The 18,592-nt window shown below is 46.2% G+C and overlaps 1 protein-coding gene across 7 annotated transcripts in view; it reads left to right on the plus strand.

The window, feature by feature from the left end:
* Positions 1-18,592, plus strand: part of KIFC3 (kinesin family member C3) — a 422,885-nt gene that overhangs the window by 293,746 nt on the left and 110,547 nt on the right. For all 7 annotated transcript variants that reach the window (XM_086945003.1, XM_086944997.1, XM_086944996.1 and 4 more), the window contains one exon: positions 11,835-11,980. Coding sequence is in view for 2 of the 7 variants with exons in the window: in XM_086944997.1 (XP_086801123.1) it covers positions 11,835-11,980 (146 nt within the window). In the remaining 5 variants the exon portion in view is untranslated. The remainder of the gene's footprint in view (positions 1-11,834; positions 11,981-18,592) is intronic.

The following is an 18,592-nucleotide window of genomic DNA, read 5'->3' on the forward strand; positions in this document are numbered from 1 at the left end:
TTGAGGACCCGTCCTTCTTTCTTGCTAAAGGTTGTCATGCCCTTCCACATCGGGCAGACCATCACTCTGCCCACCTTCTTTCTGCCTCCGCATCCTTCCAGGTAAGAGGAGAGGCTCCACCGTCTGGACTCAAAACGTGCACTTGCTTTCTATCTGCAGCGTACACAACAGTTCCGGGTGGATGATCAGCTCTTTGTTGCCTATGGGGCGCCAAAAAAGGTCGGGCTCGACACAAACAGACCATTTCCCGGTGGTTCGTTCAAACCATGTTACTCCTTGGTCAAGAAGGAGCCTCCTGTGGGGCTGCGTGCCCATTCAACCAGGGCGACTGCAGCCACTACTGCCTTGGGACACGCCGTTCCCTTGCAGGACATTTGTCAGGCAGCAACGTGGGCCTCGTTGCACACGGTCACGAAGCACTACTGCCTTGACAGTCAAGTCCAGGGAGACGGCTTCTTCGGCCGTTCTGTAGTCCGTGACTTCCTGGTATGATTTTGTTCGCAGACCCACCACCGGGGTTGGTATTGCTGGGGTATCTATTCTAAGGTAAGGAATCTATCACTAAAGTGCCTCTTTCAGATGCACAAGTTACTACTTGTGTAACAATATATCTGTAAGAGACATTAGTTGGAGATAGATTCCTTACCGCCCCGCCCATCCTCCCCGTTCTGCTAACTGATTACTAGGGTTAAGGTCATCCCCTTTTAGGACCCTAGTTTTATGCACCAAGGGTCCGGTTTCTTGCATGGCTCTGCATTTTGGCGCGGAAAGTCGTGTACAGAACTGACGTCAGCGCGCGTGGGTGGCACCTAAGTAGTCACCGTGAATTCATCTTGGCGCTCATGACGCCAGTGACAGACGTGGAACTGCAAGACACCACCTACCAATACGCAGGGGTACTGCTAAGCAAAAACTTTTTGGATCCAGTCTGACACCTGGGGATATTCTAAGGTAAGGAATCTATCACTAACTAATGTCTCTTACAGATATATCGTTACACAAGTAGTAACTTGTGCGTCAACCTGCATACAACAAGCCCAGCCGTCACCCAATTCCAGTAGCTACGACATAAGCCAGGCTCCTACTCCTCTCTCACTTAAACGTCTCTGAAAACACCCAGTGCTTCGTGCCGTAGCGCGGCCCATGCCGGCCTGCTAGTAGCGACACAGCGACACAAGTAGTTTGTGCGTCCACAGGGGTCTGTTATAGGGCCTCACCTCGGATGTTACTGGCCGCCAGAGAACCACCCCACAACCAACAGGGCCACACGATCAACACCGCTTAGCCATCCATATGGGTGTGACTGATAGGCACAGTCACGAAGGGCCCCCAAGGGGCGCAGACAGGACGCTGCGGGCCAACAAGAGTAATAAAAGCAACTGATCGTCCATCCACCACCAGGCACAGTTCGAGGATCCTCGCAGCGGTCCGCACCTGGTAAGTCACGCAGGGCCTCACACTCACTAGTCACACACCCTGGATGCTTCAGTGGTTCGATTTTCAGGCTGCACGCCCACAGTACGAGCCAAGGTCCAGATGATCGCGGGCAGCCGGTGGTTTCATACACCGCCACGAAGCTCGGCTCCTGGGTAGCACGCAGGGCACAGGAACAATAGCGCCGGGATCCACAGGTGTTCCGCCACCCGTACGCAACAATATCCGCCTCAACAGCTCTCCATATGTGATGATTGTCAAAGGATTCATTCCCGGCCGGCAGCGATCACTCACAGAGTGGCCATTCCGCTGCGCGGCAGACCACGCCCTAAATTATTGAGTGTAATTAATATGAATAATAGGAAATCGTTTTCTGGGAATGCATCATTCCCTTGAGTTTTATGTTTTGAAGCCACCTCAGTTGGTATAATATTGTTACGTGATGTGAGGTTAAGTAGTGTAAAGTATTTCAGGATAGCAGGCGCAGTAGGAGAAGAAATGGGGTTCATACAGTCAGTGAAAACCTTTGCCCCTCGTACCAGCATGTAACTGAATTTTCTTCTCTTTTCTGCACACTCACTAAGCTATCCTACCAGATACATCAAAATAGTCTCCATGCCCCTCATCCTGTACCCTTGTGTTTTTGAGCTTCCCGCTGTCAGTTCTTTCATAATGGAGATATACTTGAATCTTCTTGAAAATTTAACATCCCTGGAGTTCTCTCATATTGTCGCCACACATGACGTCTAAAGTCTTTGAAACACTGAACAATGTTGCCCCAATGGTCTTCTTTGTGTGGATCTTTCCTTGCCTTCCATCCCCATGTGCTAGTCCTGTCATCGATTTCTGACTGACCACTTACTTGCCCTTTCACCTACTGTGGTGATTGCACCTGCTAGCCTCACTTTCCAAGAAGGAGGCCCATTATATCCTTCATCAAAACCTGGGCTCTCAAAACTCTCTTGATCCACCTGTGTGGACCTTATGGAGCGGTTTCCTGTTTGCTTGTAACCAGCGTATGCATTTGGGGTTCTCCAATGTTGCTCCTGTGAATTCGGAAGAGAAGTGGTTGGTAACCTTTTGTTTTCTGTAGACCCCACTGAATCAAGCTGGAAACCCTGACCTAAGCAAGTTCCATAGTTTGAACCTCAAAGCTATAAAGAAAACATAAAACAAGTATGTATCAAACAGATATACAAACTATCAAATATTTTATTTAATTCTCAAAACAAAATACAAAATTCTAAATGTTAATTTTAATAGGAAGGTTGGAGCATTTCAAAATTGCCTTTATTTCTAAAAGGCTGGGCTAGATACTAACATATCACCTTGCCTTTTTTGCTCCTAATGCATGCTCTCTTGTTCTCAGTGCATACCAGTGCTTCAGTTAAGGCCAATAGCCGTCCATACTAGATTCCGTTTGTTGCACTTCTGCTGCTCACTCAAATCAAGGGAAGAACACCAAGTTAATCTTTAGTCCAATTTCAAATTGATTCACATGTAGAGAGCATTATAAAATGTTCAGTTGCTTTTTATGTACCTATACTTTATTAATATAATATGTAATCTTCTAAATGGTTGCAGGCTCACGGAGTAAGCATCAGGGACTCCCAGAGGTCAAGTTTCCTAGGTCAAATATCTTTTCTCACTTCATATATTCATTTGTTACCCAGATAGACAAACAGTTAACACATGTTTCATCCACGTAGGACTTCACCAACGCTGATCTAATCCTGTGGATCAAAGATGCATAACCACATTAAAATGGAACTTCTGCCTGCCTTATTTACTATACTGCCTTGGGAAAGCCACCCTCTGGGGAGAATTACTAGCTCACTTCGCCTCCTCATGGGTGGGACTCATAAACAACACCTTTACCTACATTTACATAGCCCATATTATTCGGGAACTCATTGGACAATAAGAATATTCTAAACCTTGTACTCTCTGCAAAAAGGTCAATTGGCCTATTTGATCCACATGATTAGATCAGCCTTGAGAAAGTCCTCTGTGACGAAACACGTGTTGGTTGCTTGTCTATGCACTTGGCACACCACTGTTTTGCCTGTACCCCTGTTTTCGTCCCTTGAGGAGGAATAAAAGGCTGTATAAACTCGAACATAATTTGAAGGCAGACTCATATATACTTGTTTCTTCTCTTTACAATGTATTGAGTGTTCCAACCATTCATATATTTTGTATTACTACTCTCAAGCAGACACCAAGGGATAGGTTTCTGATAACAAGCTGCAGGCGGGCTTATAAGCAGGTCCAATCTGCCTACCAGTATAACATGTGAGAGTTAGCATGGGAGGACCTATGTCAAGCATGCAAGACTAAGAATAGTTCTCTTTTTGGGAAGTGGTTAACAGGCCCTGTTTCACTGATGATTCTGGTCAAGTAATATGCCATCATATCTCCGAACAGCAGTGGTTCGGCCACTTTTAAAGGAGTCTATAACCAGGGAGACTGTGGGGTGACACAAAACTGGCTGCAGAGGCCAGAGCCTGCTCCCAAGTAGTTTTTACTTTAGATGAGGTCACGCAGGGCATTTTGGCCTTGTCAGGTAACCAGGTTCTGGGGCCTGACGGTTTTCCGCCTGACTTGTTCAAGGCTGATGTGGAGGTTTGTGCCCCACTCCTAACACCGGTGCTAAATGTGGCTGCCCGGGAGGGGATGTTGCCCTCCTGGTCCAAAGCCATGATTGTCCCGATTTTAAAGAATGTTGACAAGGACAATTCACAATGCTATTGCCCAATATCCCTAATAGATGCAGTGGTAAAGGTCCTGGGTAGGGTAATTCTAAATAGTCTGTGGTAATGGGCAGAGGAGAATAGCATTATGAGCGACTTCCAATATGATTTTAGATTGGGGAGGTCCACTTTAGATCATCGCCTGATGCTTCACCTAATTATAAACAAGTATGCAGTTGCCAGGTCTGAATCTTTGCATTTTAGCATTTTTTGACTTTACCTCTGCGTTTGATTGGGTCAGCCGGGTGAAACTTTGGGCTCTGATTAGCAAATTGGGGGTTGACCCGAGTATTGTGGCCCTTTTAGCCAATCTGCATGCAAAAATATCTGCCACTGAAGGAAGTGACCCGATTAGGGCCACCCGGGTCACCAGTGACCACCTCTCAGCCTTCCATACAAATAAAGAGACGGTCAGACAGTAGAGAATACAAACCAAAGTTATTTATTAGTATGCGCTCAAGCAGAGTCTGGTCTGACCAGCCTCCTCCGATTGCTGCAGAGGGACTAACTCTAGACAACATGGTAGAGCATAAAGTACATTTCCAATACCCCTGAAGACTCCCCCAGACGGGAATTTTCCAGTCTGGGAGCTGATGAACAAAGGAGGTACAGAAGTATGAGCTACGATCCTGAGACTAGGTACATGCTATCTTAGTTTCAAGGTTACTCTGCCCGTGCCCGCCTCTCTGAGAGTGGGACCAGACCTATCTACTGGAAAAGGTATACATTGACAGAACGATCTATTAATTAGTGCAGCGAAGCTCAACCTTGGAGAAAAAAAGAGAAACAATTGAGGCTGCTTTCTGCGGAGGCAGGCAGTATGAAACAGAAGCTTAGTTTCGATCATGACACAAAATGGCGGCTGAATAAAAAATGGTGGTGCAAAGGCTTATTTAAATTGCACAATGCCAAAAGGAGTCAATCAGACACATTTTCAGTCCAACAGACCCTCCTTTTAGCATTTGCTAACAATTTTGTCTAGTATTAGGAAACAAATAACTTCTTGCAAAGTAGGAAGACCACTATCACATGTTAATACACACATTATTCAAAAATACCTTCATCTATTGACATTAGGTCTTGGACAGCCTGCATCATCATAGCTGTAGGCTTAGTATCATGTACTGGTGTCTTCGGTGTGGGTGTCATTTTTCCAACACAGTAAGCACACCTAGCAGGAAGGCAATGTACGCATAGGCAACATGTAAAAATGATACCCGCAATTGCTACCAGAAAGATAAGAATCTTCCACCCCCGAATGTTAGTAGACCCCAGAACCAACCAGAGAGAGTCCAAGTACAATTCTCTTGGTGGATGTCGGATGCGAGCCTATGCAACTTCTGTATAACAGCGTATACATTAGGGGCGTGGTCTGGGATGTACACGCAACTGCTGCCAATGATGCAACAGGCCCCTCCCCGGTCAGCAAGGATGACGTCTAACACCATCTGGTTCTGTAGAGCAACAAGCCTCGTAGCCTGGAGCTCAGCTGTGATATTGATCAAAATTCCTGCCGTGGTATTAATGACACCTTCTACCACTCCGGTGAGCCGACGAATATTAAAGCTATTGGACATAGGGCCCCAAAAGGGTATCATAGCCTTCATAGCATCCGTGTGCAGAGTAGTGTCTGTCTGATCTATATCTTCTGTATTAATGACCCTTCTAATCCGGAACAGATGGGCACTCTACGCTGTAAGATCCATTTGATAATTGGTCGGGGCTATGTACACTGGGGGAAGGAGGAAAGAGAGGTAACATAATGATAATGATAATTACCTATTTGTATAGCGCACGACTACCTGGAGGCATATCGGCGCTTGTACGAATACCACTAAGGAACCCTTCCTGACCTTTCCCTGTGAAGTGCCCACTCCTGGGCACCCCCAAGGTGAGGCCAGGCATCCTAGCGTTGTTGGGGCCGTTGTGGAGATTAAGCAAGCTATTGCCCAGAGTGGGACTCATGATTAGAATAGGCACCGAGGCAAGAATTATGAGGTCCGAGGAAACTGAGCCCAAGACCCACCGAGGCGGGAATTGAACCCTGGTCCCGAGCCAGACTTCTGCATCAGGGTCTGCCGCTCTAACCATTGAGCCACACTTCTCCACCTGACCATCCCCAAGGAAGCCAAACATAAGCTTGAGATCCACAAACAAAGTAGATAATATGCGATGGGAGCAAAGGCAGGCTACTACTCTTGATCAATGTATATGTATAGCTGCAATTACTCTCACTCACTTTCACCTTCCCAAACCCTTGAAGACAAAAACCAGCTGTTGTGTTGACCATGGACACCGGCATGGACTCATCCTGAGGAATATTGCACATTTGAAACAAGCGAACGTATTCAGTGATATTATACCCCTGGAAATTCAACATTTCATTTTGAAGCCATGTGACATTTTTCTCTCATATACGTTCATGCAAGCCATCGGAAACAGTGTATCAGGGGTCATTTGTTCTCCTGGTGTAAATCCATGGTGTACACGTATATATTCTAACACTGTGTGATAATCCGCAGATGTCATATTCATAGTACAAGAACAATAAAGAATGTATACCATAGTAAACAATTCAAACCAGGCTTCGCAGCTCCCAAGATAAAAGAATGGCATAGATAGCAAGATATTGTTCTTATGCTTAACGGAGGGGAGCAGTCCACAGATCCAACAATTAGTAACATTTGAGGTATCAGGCACCTGGTGAAGAATTTGTAAAAATACATTATCTATATATGTCTTTCTGTGTTCACCTTTTTGTGGGGACAAAGTAACAAACGTGTTCAGGGGGAACAGGCGTTGTACCAATCAAAGAATGCACAGGATATTTTTCCTCAAGGAACAGTACTTTTCCAAGTACTGCTATCGGGGCAATCAGAACAATCACCATGAAAACTATTTTACTCTTTGTTGACCAACTGGACCAACCAGACTCATTCCGCCCCAAACGGGGTGCTGCAAATGGCTGTTCCTCCTCAATAAAGGGGCGATCACATGGATACATTGTAACCAGAGGAAAAGAAATGCAATAGAGCCGATGACAAGAAAACAAGAAGGGGCAAATGTTCCCAGTGTCTTTCTGAGTTTCACTGCTAGACTCCTATTGTTCATCAACGTTGGTGCTGTTGAGCACCAGCGTTGGAGCTAGGCGATCCCAGTTCTTCTGAAGAAATCCCACATTGCTCAGGATGATGTACGCCCTTCCAGGGGAGCACTCTCTATTTATCCTGTCTAGTGTCTGAACAGTGCACCAATTTCGCCTCTCCCTATTCTACTGTAGCCTAACTTATCGTGTCCGTCCCTGCTAATCTGACATTTCCTTTGTCGCACTGTACTTCAGTCGGGGCGCAGATTGTATCTAGCTAGTCCAGGCACAGAAGGGTCCGAAAAAAGGGGCTCAGACACAGAGGGGCCATGGGCTGGGACTCAAGCACAGATGGACCAACAGAGCGGTGCTCCTGAGTAGCTCGGAAATAGGGGGCACTGCTGCATTCAACACTGCAACATTCTCTTCCTCCGTTTGGGTCCACGTTAGCTGGGCATCTGAGAAGGGGACAAAACAGGCACCTGTTCCCCCTCCGAGTCCCCACTGCCATCAAGAACCCATTGATCGTAAGGCGCGGGTAAGCACACTCGGTGGCAGCGATTGGTGTGAATCCTGTTCTTTTGGCCAACGACCTTTACAGCGGTACGGGTGGCAAGGAGCACCTTTGGTGGCCCCTTCCACCTCAGCGCCAAACCTTCTTTCCTCTGGGAATGCCCCACCATGACGTAGTCGCCGGGGAGAGCATTTTGCCCTGGCCCCTGGCTAGAGTAGTAGAGACCTATTTACACCCCATCTGTTCTTTTGGTTGCCTTGAAACTATTTGTTAAGTCTTGCTAGCAAGTTGTGCCATCTCGGTGCTTCTGTTGCAGAGTTCGAGAGTGCCCTGGATGGTGGTCAGGGTTTGCTTGTAGCACCCCTTAATTGGTGCCCAGGTGTTTTCACAGAGGGTGATGATGCTTGCCGTTGTATAGCTGGCACCCAATTAGGGACTTTTTGCTCATGTGGGGGTCTGTTGAGTTCAGCTTTACCTTCGGTATGCTAACTCTCACTCATGCTTGCGCAGGAGATCTTTAAGATCTAGAGGTAGGGGTACTTCGCTTTTTTCATGTGGACTGGCTCGTTAATGTGGCCGGGTTGGATGAGTGGTGTTATTTTATTATACTGTCCTACTTTTCTTGTGCCGCATTCGATACTGGCGGGCAAGGGAGTAGCCAGAAAATCAAAATAGCCCCCACTTTAAACTAAAGGACTGATGCCACCAAGCAAGTGAGCCTAATCCCTAGAACAGCTTCTTGTGTTTTCCATCCATGCATCTATCTATCTATTCATCTATCTATCTATCCTCCTGCTGATATTCATTATTTTACCTAACATTCTGTCATCCATTCATTCTTTTTTAATCTATCATGAAATCTTTCCCTATCCCATCCATCCACTCTGCCATCCATCCTCTCTGCCACACAGTGATCCATCCACTCTTCCATCCATCCCTCCATCCACTGTGCCATCTATGCCTCCATCCACTCTGCCATCCATCTAGACATTCTATCCATCCATCTCTACAGTCTGTCATCCGTCCACTCTACCATCCCTTTATTTTGCCACCCATCCAACCAGTTTGGCATAGATGCAGCCACCCTGCCATTCATCCATCAAATCATAAACCACCTACCCTGCTATCCATCCATCCACCCTGCTATCCATCCATCCACCAGTCGGCTCTGCCATCCATCCACTCATCTTTTCACCCACTCATTCATCCATCACTTTACTCTGCTAACCATCACTGTCCATCCGCCTATCCAGTCACTCTCATCCATCCATCTTTCATTTATCAATCCATCCATCCCTTTACACTGACATCCTTTCACCTGACCGTACACTAGCCATCCTTTTACTCTGAGACCCTTTCACCTGTCTATCCACCTAGCCATCCATCCACCCCTTGACTGTACCATCCTTTCACCTGCTCATTCACCTATCCATTCACTCGCCATCTATCCCTTTAACCTGCTGTACGTTCATCTGTCCATTCACCTATCCATTCACTCACTCATCCACCCATCCCTTTACTTTGCCATCCTTTCACCTGTCCATCCTATCATTCACTCATCCCTTAAACCTCTCATTCATCCACACACTCATTCATCCAGCCCATCATTCATTCATTCTTCCTTCTTTCACTCTTTCTTTCAAAACTCCTTCTTTCTCTCCCTCCCACAGCTTTCCAAAAAGTGGACATATATTTTCTCTTTGGGGGAGGGCTGTGGGGATGGGATGCATTTTTCTTTTAAAGGTGTGCCTTTTTGCCGCCTTCCCCTCCTTATTTTTACGCCATCCAGCCATAGCCATAGGCAAGGCATTTTTTTTCTTTTGTAAACGGCCAACAGCTGACCACAACCCTGGTGCCCTGTTTGCCTTGGAGGTGAAGTAAGGGCAGGAGGGATAATGGTTGTTCCTCTGTCCTGTTTCCTAATTGCGAAAATAACTGTCCACTGTACCAGGCCCCCTTCACCATAATTAATGTGAGGGTGAAGGAAAAGGGCCAGGACTGCTGTGCGAGGTATCTTGTTTCTTTGTATGTATGTGCAGGATCTCCAGTCTAAGGCACGGAGTGGCGTGAGGGCAACATTATCTCTCCTATTGCTTTTGGCCCAAACAGGTGGAAATAAATCCAACTGTCATTCTTGGGTAATGCAGGGAGAGGTCTGGAAGCCAGAAGATACCCTCACCCCCCCGCCCCCCTGTGCAAGGCATATAACCTACCATCTGGCCATGAGATGTCCTGAAGATTTTTCAGAAGAAATACCCCTCCCCACAACCCATGGAAAAGGCATGTAGCAGGGTAGCCAATATCGACGCCCTCGCCTCTATCCAAGGCCAGCAGTGCTGGACAGCACATGTGAAAATAAAAATAATACTTTCGTCCATTGAATCTGATTGAGATGGGAAGAGAGCACAGCTTTCCCTTCTCAGCTTGTAGGCAAGGCAAGCGAGGGAAGAAGAAAGAAACCCATCTTTGGGCAGCGAGGGGGTGTTATTTCATAAGGGAAGGTCTAGGGGGGTACCTCATTCTTTCTCGGTGGCTGCAAGGCGAAGGAAGGTAAACACTTTGACAAATTTGCCCCACAACGGCCATACCTAAGGGTTGAATTATAAACTCCCATCTCCATTTTTCCCGCTGCAAATTGATCAAGTGTGGGGGGCGGGGGGGGTGGGGGGGGGGGGGGGGGGGGTCAGAAAGACCCAAAACCCTTACATTTCTCGGAAGGAAATTGACTTTATACTCCGGTTCCAGTAATGGGAAGGGTTTCTTTGGAGGCAAGCACTGAATCCAAAGAAGATAACAATTTGCATCCAAACAGCTGTTAGTCGCCTTATGGTAGCAGGACAATGGAAAATGATCTCTGCTAGAAGTTTGAGATGGACAGTACAGTTAGCAGTCTGATTAAATCCAACAAATAAGAACCAGGACCTCCAGCTAAAAGTAAAGGTTCGTAAAATCTACACCATGATAAGTACTCCGAACATAAGCAGAACAAAACCTAAACATGTATAAAATGTTTATTACGAAGCCAAAAGTAAAGACTAAAACCTTAAATAAATTAGCACAGTTGCCTACCGCGAACTCACAAATAAAATAAAGGTATGTGGTCACTGAAATCCCTAAGTGGAACACTGTCTAGTTAGTTTGTTAGCGTGATGGTGGGTTATCTAAAGGTGGTGTCTAAGCCTAGATAGGATAAACCTCTAGGCGCAGGGTAGCACAGTGAGCACATTGGCGTTTGTAATATTCCTATGTGAAAATGCTTCTGTTCGGGACAAGTTTTTGTTTTGGACTTTCTAAAGGGGAAAGACTGACAGCACTTTCCGTGCAGCTGGACTCCATTCGAGCTCGCCTGCCATGCCTTTGAGCTTCCTCTCTTCAATTCTGAATCTCCAGTGATTGAACGAGTTACCTGCTTCCAGGCACTTACTACACAATCAAAGGAACTGTGGTAAACGGGTTGACATCCAATGATTCCATGATGTCCAAAGAGCATTGATCTGAATGAAAGCCTGGGAGACGTTTGCTGTGATCTCTTCATATCTGTCCAACGAGAATGTTTGTGGACAGGTGGACTCCAGAGGCAGAGATCCCCCTTACCCCTGCTGTTGAGCACAGGGTCTTCTGGATGAAACTGGATGCATCTCTGTGGGCTCTCTGTGAATCTGTTCCGTGAACTCTATGGAAAAAAGATTCATTTGTAATGTACTGGCTTCCCTTGAAATGGCGCTTACTCAAATAGAAATTGCATCCAGTCTTTTTGAAGATTGCGTTGTAAGGGACTGTAATGATCATTCTATGCTAACCTTTCGGTTTCACCCGCCCCCCCCCCCCCCCCCCCCCCCCCCAGTAAAAATGCTGCTCTACTTGGGATGGATTTTGTGTCATGCTGTTGCATCTGAAGTGGACATATGTTTGTGTGAGCTATTGGGGGTGGGTTTGCATCCTATTGATTTTGGTGAAATGAACCTTTCTACCTAGACTGGGACACGTGTGGAGTGTGCAAAGACAGCCTGAAAACACTTTTACTCACTTCATCTCTTTTCTTTGACAGCGAGTGGTTCAGAAGAAGTGACCAGTGACGAAGACGAGGGAGCAGTTATTCAGTTTCCCTCAGCCCCATCTGGGGCACTGATCCAGTGCAAGTCCCTGGACTGGTGTGACTTCTTCATAACAAACAACCTCAGTCACCGTGTCCAGGTAAAGTTTAACAAGTGTGTGCTCCTGCTGTGTCAGTCCACTTCTGGTAAATGGGTTTCATTGGAGATTCATGACAGAATATTCCTAATGGTTTACTTTAGAATTCTCCGCCTTGTCCTTCCTCCCAGACTCTTGTTAATCTCAGCCTGTGGTTCTTGAGAGCAGTTCTGTTTGGTGCTGCTGCATCTATGTTATCTTTGAGTGATTGATTAAAAAACACAGTTCTCCCGTCACTTCTTGATGTATTAAAGGTGAATGTTTTTTCTATTTGTCTCCTTTGATGACCTCACCGGGCTCTACACTTGATTCCACCTTCCTCTGGGCTCACATACAGTAAAATAGGTGAACTGCTATCGCTACACTAAGTCAATTAAAAAAAGTAATCTCAATTGAAGCCTAAGTCCTTATAGCTTCCTAGCTCGAGTATGTAAATTCCATATAAGCGAGAATACCCATGTTGTTACTAAAAGTGGTCCTCAATTGGCCCCTTAGGCCATCCGTAAAAAATGTGAACTCTTCATGCCAACACTGATTCATAATGTGGCTTCAAATTGAAGCCAGAATCGAATTCAAGATTTGCTATCTTACATATAAAATTACTTGATTAAAGATACTGCCTTACCTATCGGTATTGCTCACTAGTTCAGCAGGTCAAGGAACTCCGAAGCAAATTAAGTTGCTTACCTTTTGTAACAATATTCCCTGTGGATACGTAATTTTCCTGCAAATTCCTCACCTTGAGAATAACCTCCGAAGCAGTACCTTTTTGGTGCTGCCAGAGTGCACCGTGCTTCTTAACTGCAACTGCCCGCCGGATATAACACCAGTGTATAATAGGCATCAACCTGAATGCTGAGGTCAGTTCTGCTCCTCTGCGAGGCATGGACAGGAACAGGATATGTTGGTGACAGCGGCCAGAACAGCACATAAAACGTTTTCACGCCCTTGGATCTTATGCTCAGCACGGATTTATGAGAAGGAGTTGGTCGTCAGGAATTTGATGAAGATTATGTTCCTACCAAAGATTATCATTGTTGAAGTGGGAATGAGTGTTTCCAGTTTACCAAGCAAGTCATTCTGCACGCTCCTTGCAAAGTATCTGTCATGGCTTGGGCTGTGGGGCAGTAATATCTAGCAATGGACTTGTGCTCCTAAGATATGGAAGAGCCTGGAATTGTAGAAAATTGCTATGATTTCGAATAATGCCCTGAATGGGCTAGGTTCATTAAGGAAGAAGAGTATTTCTCTTCTGTGACATTTCTTAAGCTTTTTTGTCAGAAAGCTGTTGAGATTGTTCTTTCCCAGGAGACGTACTTCTATGAGAAGGGGTGCCTTTTAGCGCCTTCCTGCGTGTCTTATCTAAATAGAACTTGGCCTTCCACTCTAGTAGGTCTTCGGATGCATCAGGAAACATAAGTCAGAGGCCATGGCATCTTCATCGGATCGAAGTCACCACATGCAGATGCCATGTGAAACGGGCAAAGACATCTTTCTGCTTGCGGCAAACCTGAAACTTGCGGAGGACCTAGTCATTGATGAAGTAGAGAAAAATGAGGCACAGAAAAACTGGAACTGACATCAGCATGCATATTGGAGGAGATGGAGATATACTGCTGGGGAAGAATGTTTTGTTGGCTAGTCTTGACACCTGGGAGGATGTTCTTAAGGCGAGTAATCTGCAGAAAGCGGTATCTATCAGATTCTCAATTTACATAGAGCGCTAAATTCCTTTAGCTCTCAAGCACAACATTAAACCTTCTGAGGTACCGGAACATCAGAATAGAACTCCTATTTAGGTGATTTGATAGCTCCATGTTCTTTCCTGTCTTGTAAAAACTATTCAGACCGCACATCTCCCATTAAAAATGTATGAATAACCATCCAGTGATTCTTAAGGTTCTGTCTCTTTTGCTCTTTGATCCATGTGACTCCCCCCCCCCCCCCCCCCCGTGCATTTACAAGCAATTTACTCTTTGTACTCACTTGTTTTTCTTGTGCATTTGATCTGGCGCCCAGAGTAAAATACTTTTCCACCTTATGGTGCAGCCATGGTTTATAAAACTGGAAAATAACATTAAAACATAACCTAACCTTGCCATGGGTGACAATTTCAGACCCAGGGCCTCTTTAAATCCACCTACTGCAAGCCTTTAATATCTATGCTTTTGGCCATCAAATTACTATTGCTTGAAATGCACATTTCTGCACAGCACCTAGGAGAGAACTCCTTGGTGGTTGTAATATTAAAGAGTGGTTATATAAAACAACTCTGAAAAGTTCTCCATTTCCACTATCACTCTATTTGTTGGAGCCTTAGTTGCCTCCAGGTTGGACTTTGCCAATGCTTGCATCCTAGTTTGAGGGTACCAATTGAAGAAGCTGGGGGTCTAGGAATATGTTAATGATTTTACTCGGAAATATAAATTTCTATATTGAGTACTTCAGTGGGATCCATAGGAGGTTGAGTGAATACCTTTGTAAATTCATTTTTCTTTCAGCACAGACTAATTTCACTACGTCCAGTCTTTAAAATACTAACTCTTAGTATGGTAGAAGCATTGCTCGCAGCTTGGTATTTTGACTTAAGTTTACTTTCTCTCCCATTGCTGATGCTTACCAAGAATCCTTTTCGGGGGATATGTTGAGCATGGACAGAGGAAATCGTTTTGAGGTAGTATGGAGGCCCCACCAAATTCAGAGTTTACACTGTGGCATTTACAATGAGTGATTTCTCAATGTTTTGAAGGAGAGTGATTCGTCTGTCCTTTCCTGACTCTTTGCGTACTCATCATGAGCTCGACCTTTAGCAGTGGAGAATGAAACTAGAGTCGAAGGACATGGAAAATACGCTAAGTTGTGACCTTCTATATCTTTGGTGGGCGAGGTAACAGTAGGTAAGTGTATGACCACCATTCCCCAGATACTCCATGGTCCCTTGTTCTGCGTGTCGGTGCCTAGCTGTGCTCCAAACAAAGGCTCTGCCAGGTGACAGCTGGAGGCACTTCAGATCCGCTTGTGGGGAGAGTCACTGTAATGGAGCAGGTCATGTTGTGAATCCGGTCCTTGCTAGGCAACACCACCAGTGCTGGGACTTATGTGAACCCCCACTTTTTAGAAGTCACACCAGGTAGATTTCCTTTGGCCACCCCTACCCCTAGAGCTTTGTGCATGGTCTTGTCATGTGCAGAGCTAAGAAAATGGCCAGGTACATCCCATCCCGTCCTTAAGTCTGTACTCCTAAAGATAGGGAGCTGTGGGGTATCCGAAAGCTTTGCCAGTGTGTAAGTAAGGAACAGAGTGTCCTTATTCCTCAATAAGTACACCCACGAAACTTGATGTTATAAAAATTGGTGTTTAATATTTTTGTATCTTGATATGTATCCAATGTATTGGGGGTTATCATCATAATAATGCCTAACTTGATAATTAATTTTTGGCTATAAACCTCAAACATTGGTCATCGCACATTCTTAATTAATGGGTTTAAACCTCCATGTTGCCCTTGCGTCATTATGTACTATGCAGACGTGTTGCCAAGTTGCGTGTTGCCCCTGTGTCCCTCCTGGCTGCCGGACCCAGTGGGGCTCTTATCCCACAGCATCTGCTTCTCTTCCCATTCTCAAATCAGGAGAGATAATAATATACCCTTCTTCCATAGCATTTCTTTGGAGCTATTGGGGGCACCTCTCATTCGAACCCTTTGTTGAACAAATGACAACATTTAGCTACACTTGATGTTTTCATGAGAAGTATCGAAAATATGAATACAATTTATATTTGGTTGGAACCCTGTTATTGTGGAACTGGAACTTTATATAGGTGAAGCTTTACCTCCTAGCTGTTACAGTGCAGGAATGAAAAGTTTCACTTCATGCCGAGCTCTGAGACAAAGAACTAAGGTGGCAATTAAGCATGTACTCAAAAAAATAAAAGGTCTGTATAAAGCAGGAACTCATAACAAGTAAACAGTCGTTTTGCTGCCTTATGTAGGGCCTACTGCAAACTTGCGCTAACATAATATTGTCAGACACAAATGCTGTTGTAAATGTCAAGTTCTGTAAATAAAATTGTCAAAGCACACGTAGCGACAGGTCTGGGTGTCTGCTATTGTTGACCAATACAAGGTAATAATTCACTGTCCTGCTGATCAGTGCCAGCTGGGTCTGACCCTGTGTGAGCATGGGCACCAATCAATCAGGGGTTTATAAAGCACACTACTCATCCATGAGGGTCTCAAGGCGCTGGGTGGAGGGTGCAGCTCTAGATCAGTCGAAGAGCCAGGTCTTGAGTTCCTTTCTTAAAGTTTGCAGGGTAGGGGAGCATCAGATGTTCACCAGGAGCTCGTTCCATATCTTGGCCGCGATGTAGGAGAAGGCTCTCCCTCCTGCTCTGTTTCTGCGGATGCAGGGGACGTCTGCCAAGGCGAGGTCGGCAGAGCGGAGGTTCCTATGGGGAACATGGAAAGAAACTCTCTTGTTAAGGTATTTGGGTCTGATGTTGAGGGATTTGTAGGCGTGGGTGAGGAGTTTGAAGGTGACCCTCTTCTCGACGGGGAGCTGTGGAGGTCTCGTAGGTGTTGAGTCATGTGTTCGTGGAGTGGTGTCCTGAGGACGAGTTTGGCTGCGAAGTTCTGGATGGTTTGGAGTTTGTGTATAAGAGTTCTGTTAATTCCGGTGTAGAGAGGGTTGCCGTAGTCTAGTCTGCTGGTCATCAGTGTGTGGGTGACGGTCCTTCTGCAGTCGGGCGGGATCCATTTGAAGGTCTTGCGGAGGATGCGCAGGCAGTTGAAACTGGCGGAAGCGACGACGTTTGTTCTGGCGGTTCATGGAGAGGGAGGAGTCGAAGATGATGCAGAGGTTTTGTGCGTGGTCTGTAGGGGTGGGTGGATTCCCGACGGCAGATGGCCACCAGGTGTTGTCCCGGGCGGAGGTGCAGGGCCATAGGATGAGGACCTCAGTTTTCTCTGAGTTGAGCTCCAAGCAGCTGTTTTTCATCCAGGCTGCAACATCCTTCATTCCTTCCACGAAGCAGAGTCTGGTACCTTTGGGATTCTTCGTGAGTGAGTGGATGAGCTGGGTGTCGTCGGTGTAGGATACTATGCTGAGTCCATGCTGTCTGATGATGGCGGCGAGTCGGCCAATGTAGATGTTGAAAAGCCTTGGGCTAAGCGACAATCCTTGGGGTACTCCCCAGTGATATCAGTGGGTTTGGTGAGAAAGGAAGGGAGTGTGATCATCTGGGTTCTGCCGGAGAGTAGAGATTGAATCCAGTCGAGGGCGGCTCCCTGTATCCCCACGTCATGAAGTCTGGCTGCTAGGTGCGATGTGAGACGGTGTCAGAGGCTGCTGAAAGGTCTATAAGGGTGAGGGCCGCAGCGTGTCCCTGGTCTAGTAGCATGCAGATGTCGTCAGTGGCGGCGAGGAGGGTGGTCTCGGTGCTGTGATTGCTGCGGAATCCTGACTGGGAGGCATCTTGGATGGATCTCTCTTCCATGAAGGCAGTCAGCTGAGCATTTACTAGCCTCTCTGTGACTTTGGCCGCGAAGGGGAGGAAAGGGATGGGCCAGTAGTTTTTCACCCTGCCCACATTGTGTGTTACAGAATGAGGAGGCAGGCACCGCTGGGTCTGACCACTGTTTACACCAAGAAATGCTTGTGGCGGGCCTCGGCTGGGTCAAGCTGCAGGAGGATGGAGAGCGCTTTCTTGGGGACTCCTGAGCTGCAAGCAATACAAAGAAAAGAAGAAAAGACGTGCACAAGTCTGGGATGTCCTGTGTGAGATCCAGTATTGAAGTCCTAATGGAAACCAAAGCCTCCAATATTAAAGCTTAAATTAGATCAACCAAATAAGCCGGTGTTGAGGCTAGAGGGGGTAATGGAATCAAAGCACTGTATGATAAAGGACTAGTTACACCCAAATGTGGACACTAGAGTATTAACACTCTCCAGAAATGTAACTCTGGTTTCAGTTGTGTCAAATCCAGGTTCAGTGATCACCATCTATAGTCGAGGTCGATGGCCCTCGAGCCTTAGCCCCTCTTTTCAGTTAAAGGATTGGACTCCGAGGGAGGCCGTCTGTGTGGAGAGATGCGAAGGATCAGAGGCCCGTAGTGTATTCCTAAAGTGGAGAGACAGTAGGGCATTGCTTGAGGAGGCCGGCAGATTCTATAGGCAGTGCCCACTAAAAGATCCCTGCCTTTTGTGAGAAATAAGATTCCTCTAGCCCGACATCTTGCACTAGAGTCATTAAGCAAGCAAAGGCTTACCGATGTTTAAAGCCTCTCCTCTTCAGAGGACTGCAGGCAGGCTTGTGTTGCCCTGTCAAGCGCAGTCTTTCCAGGAAGGGTGTGAAGGTTTCTTCTGGCACAGTGAACAAGCTGAAGTACTGTTGTCCTCCTTTCAATACATTAGAAGATGGGTGGTGTGCAGGATGCAGGGAGGGCCATTTGTACTGGCAAATGTACCTTATGCATGTTTACCTTCCAGATATTGCCTTCCATTTAATTATAGTGGGAAGACCTATAAAACAAAGGGATGTCCCATTGCAAGTCATTCGGATTCTGATGAGAAAAAGCAAGCACGTGCCTTTCTGACTGGGTGTATCCCACTTGAG

This window comes from Lissotriton vulgaris, chromosome 12, assembly GCF_964263255.1.
Source record: "Lissotriton vulgaris chromosome 12, aLisVul1.2, whole genome shotgun sequence".
Lineage (NCBI taxonomy): Eukaryota > Metazoa > Chordata > Amphibia > Caudata > Salamandridae > Lissotriton > Lissotriton vulgaris.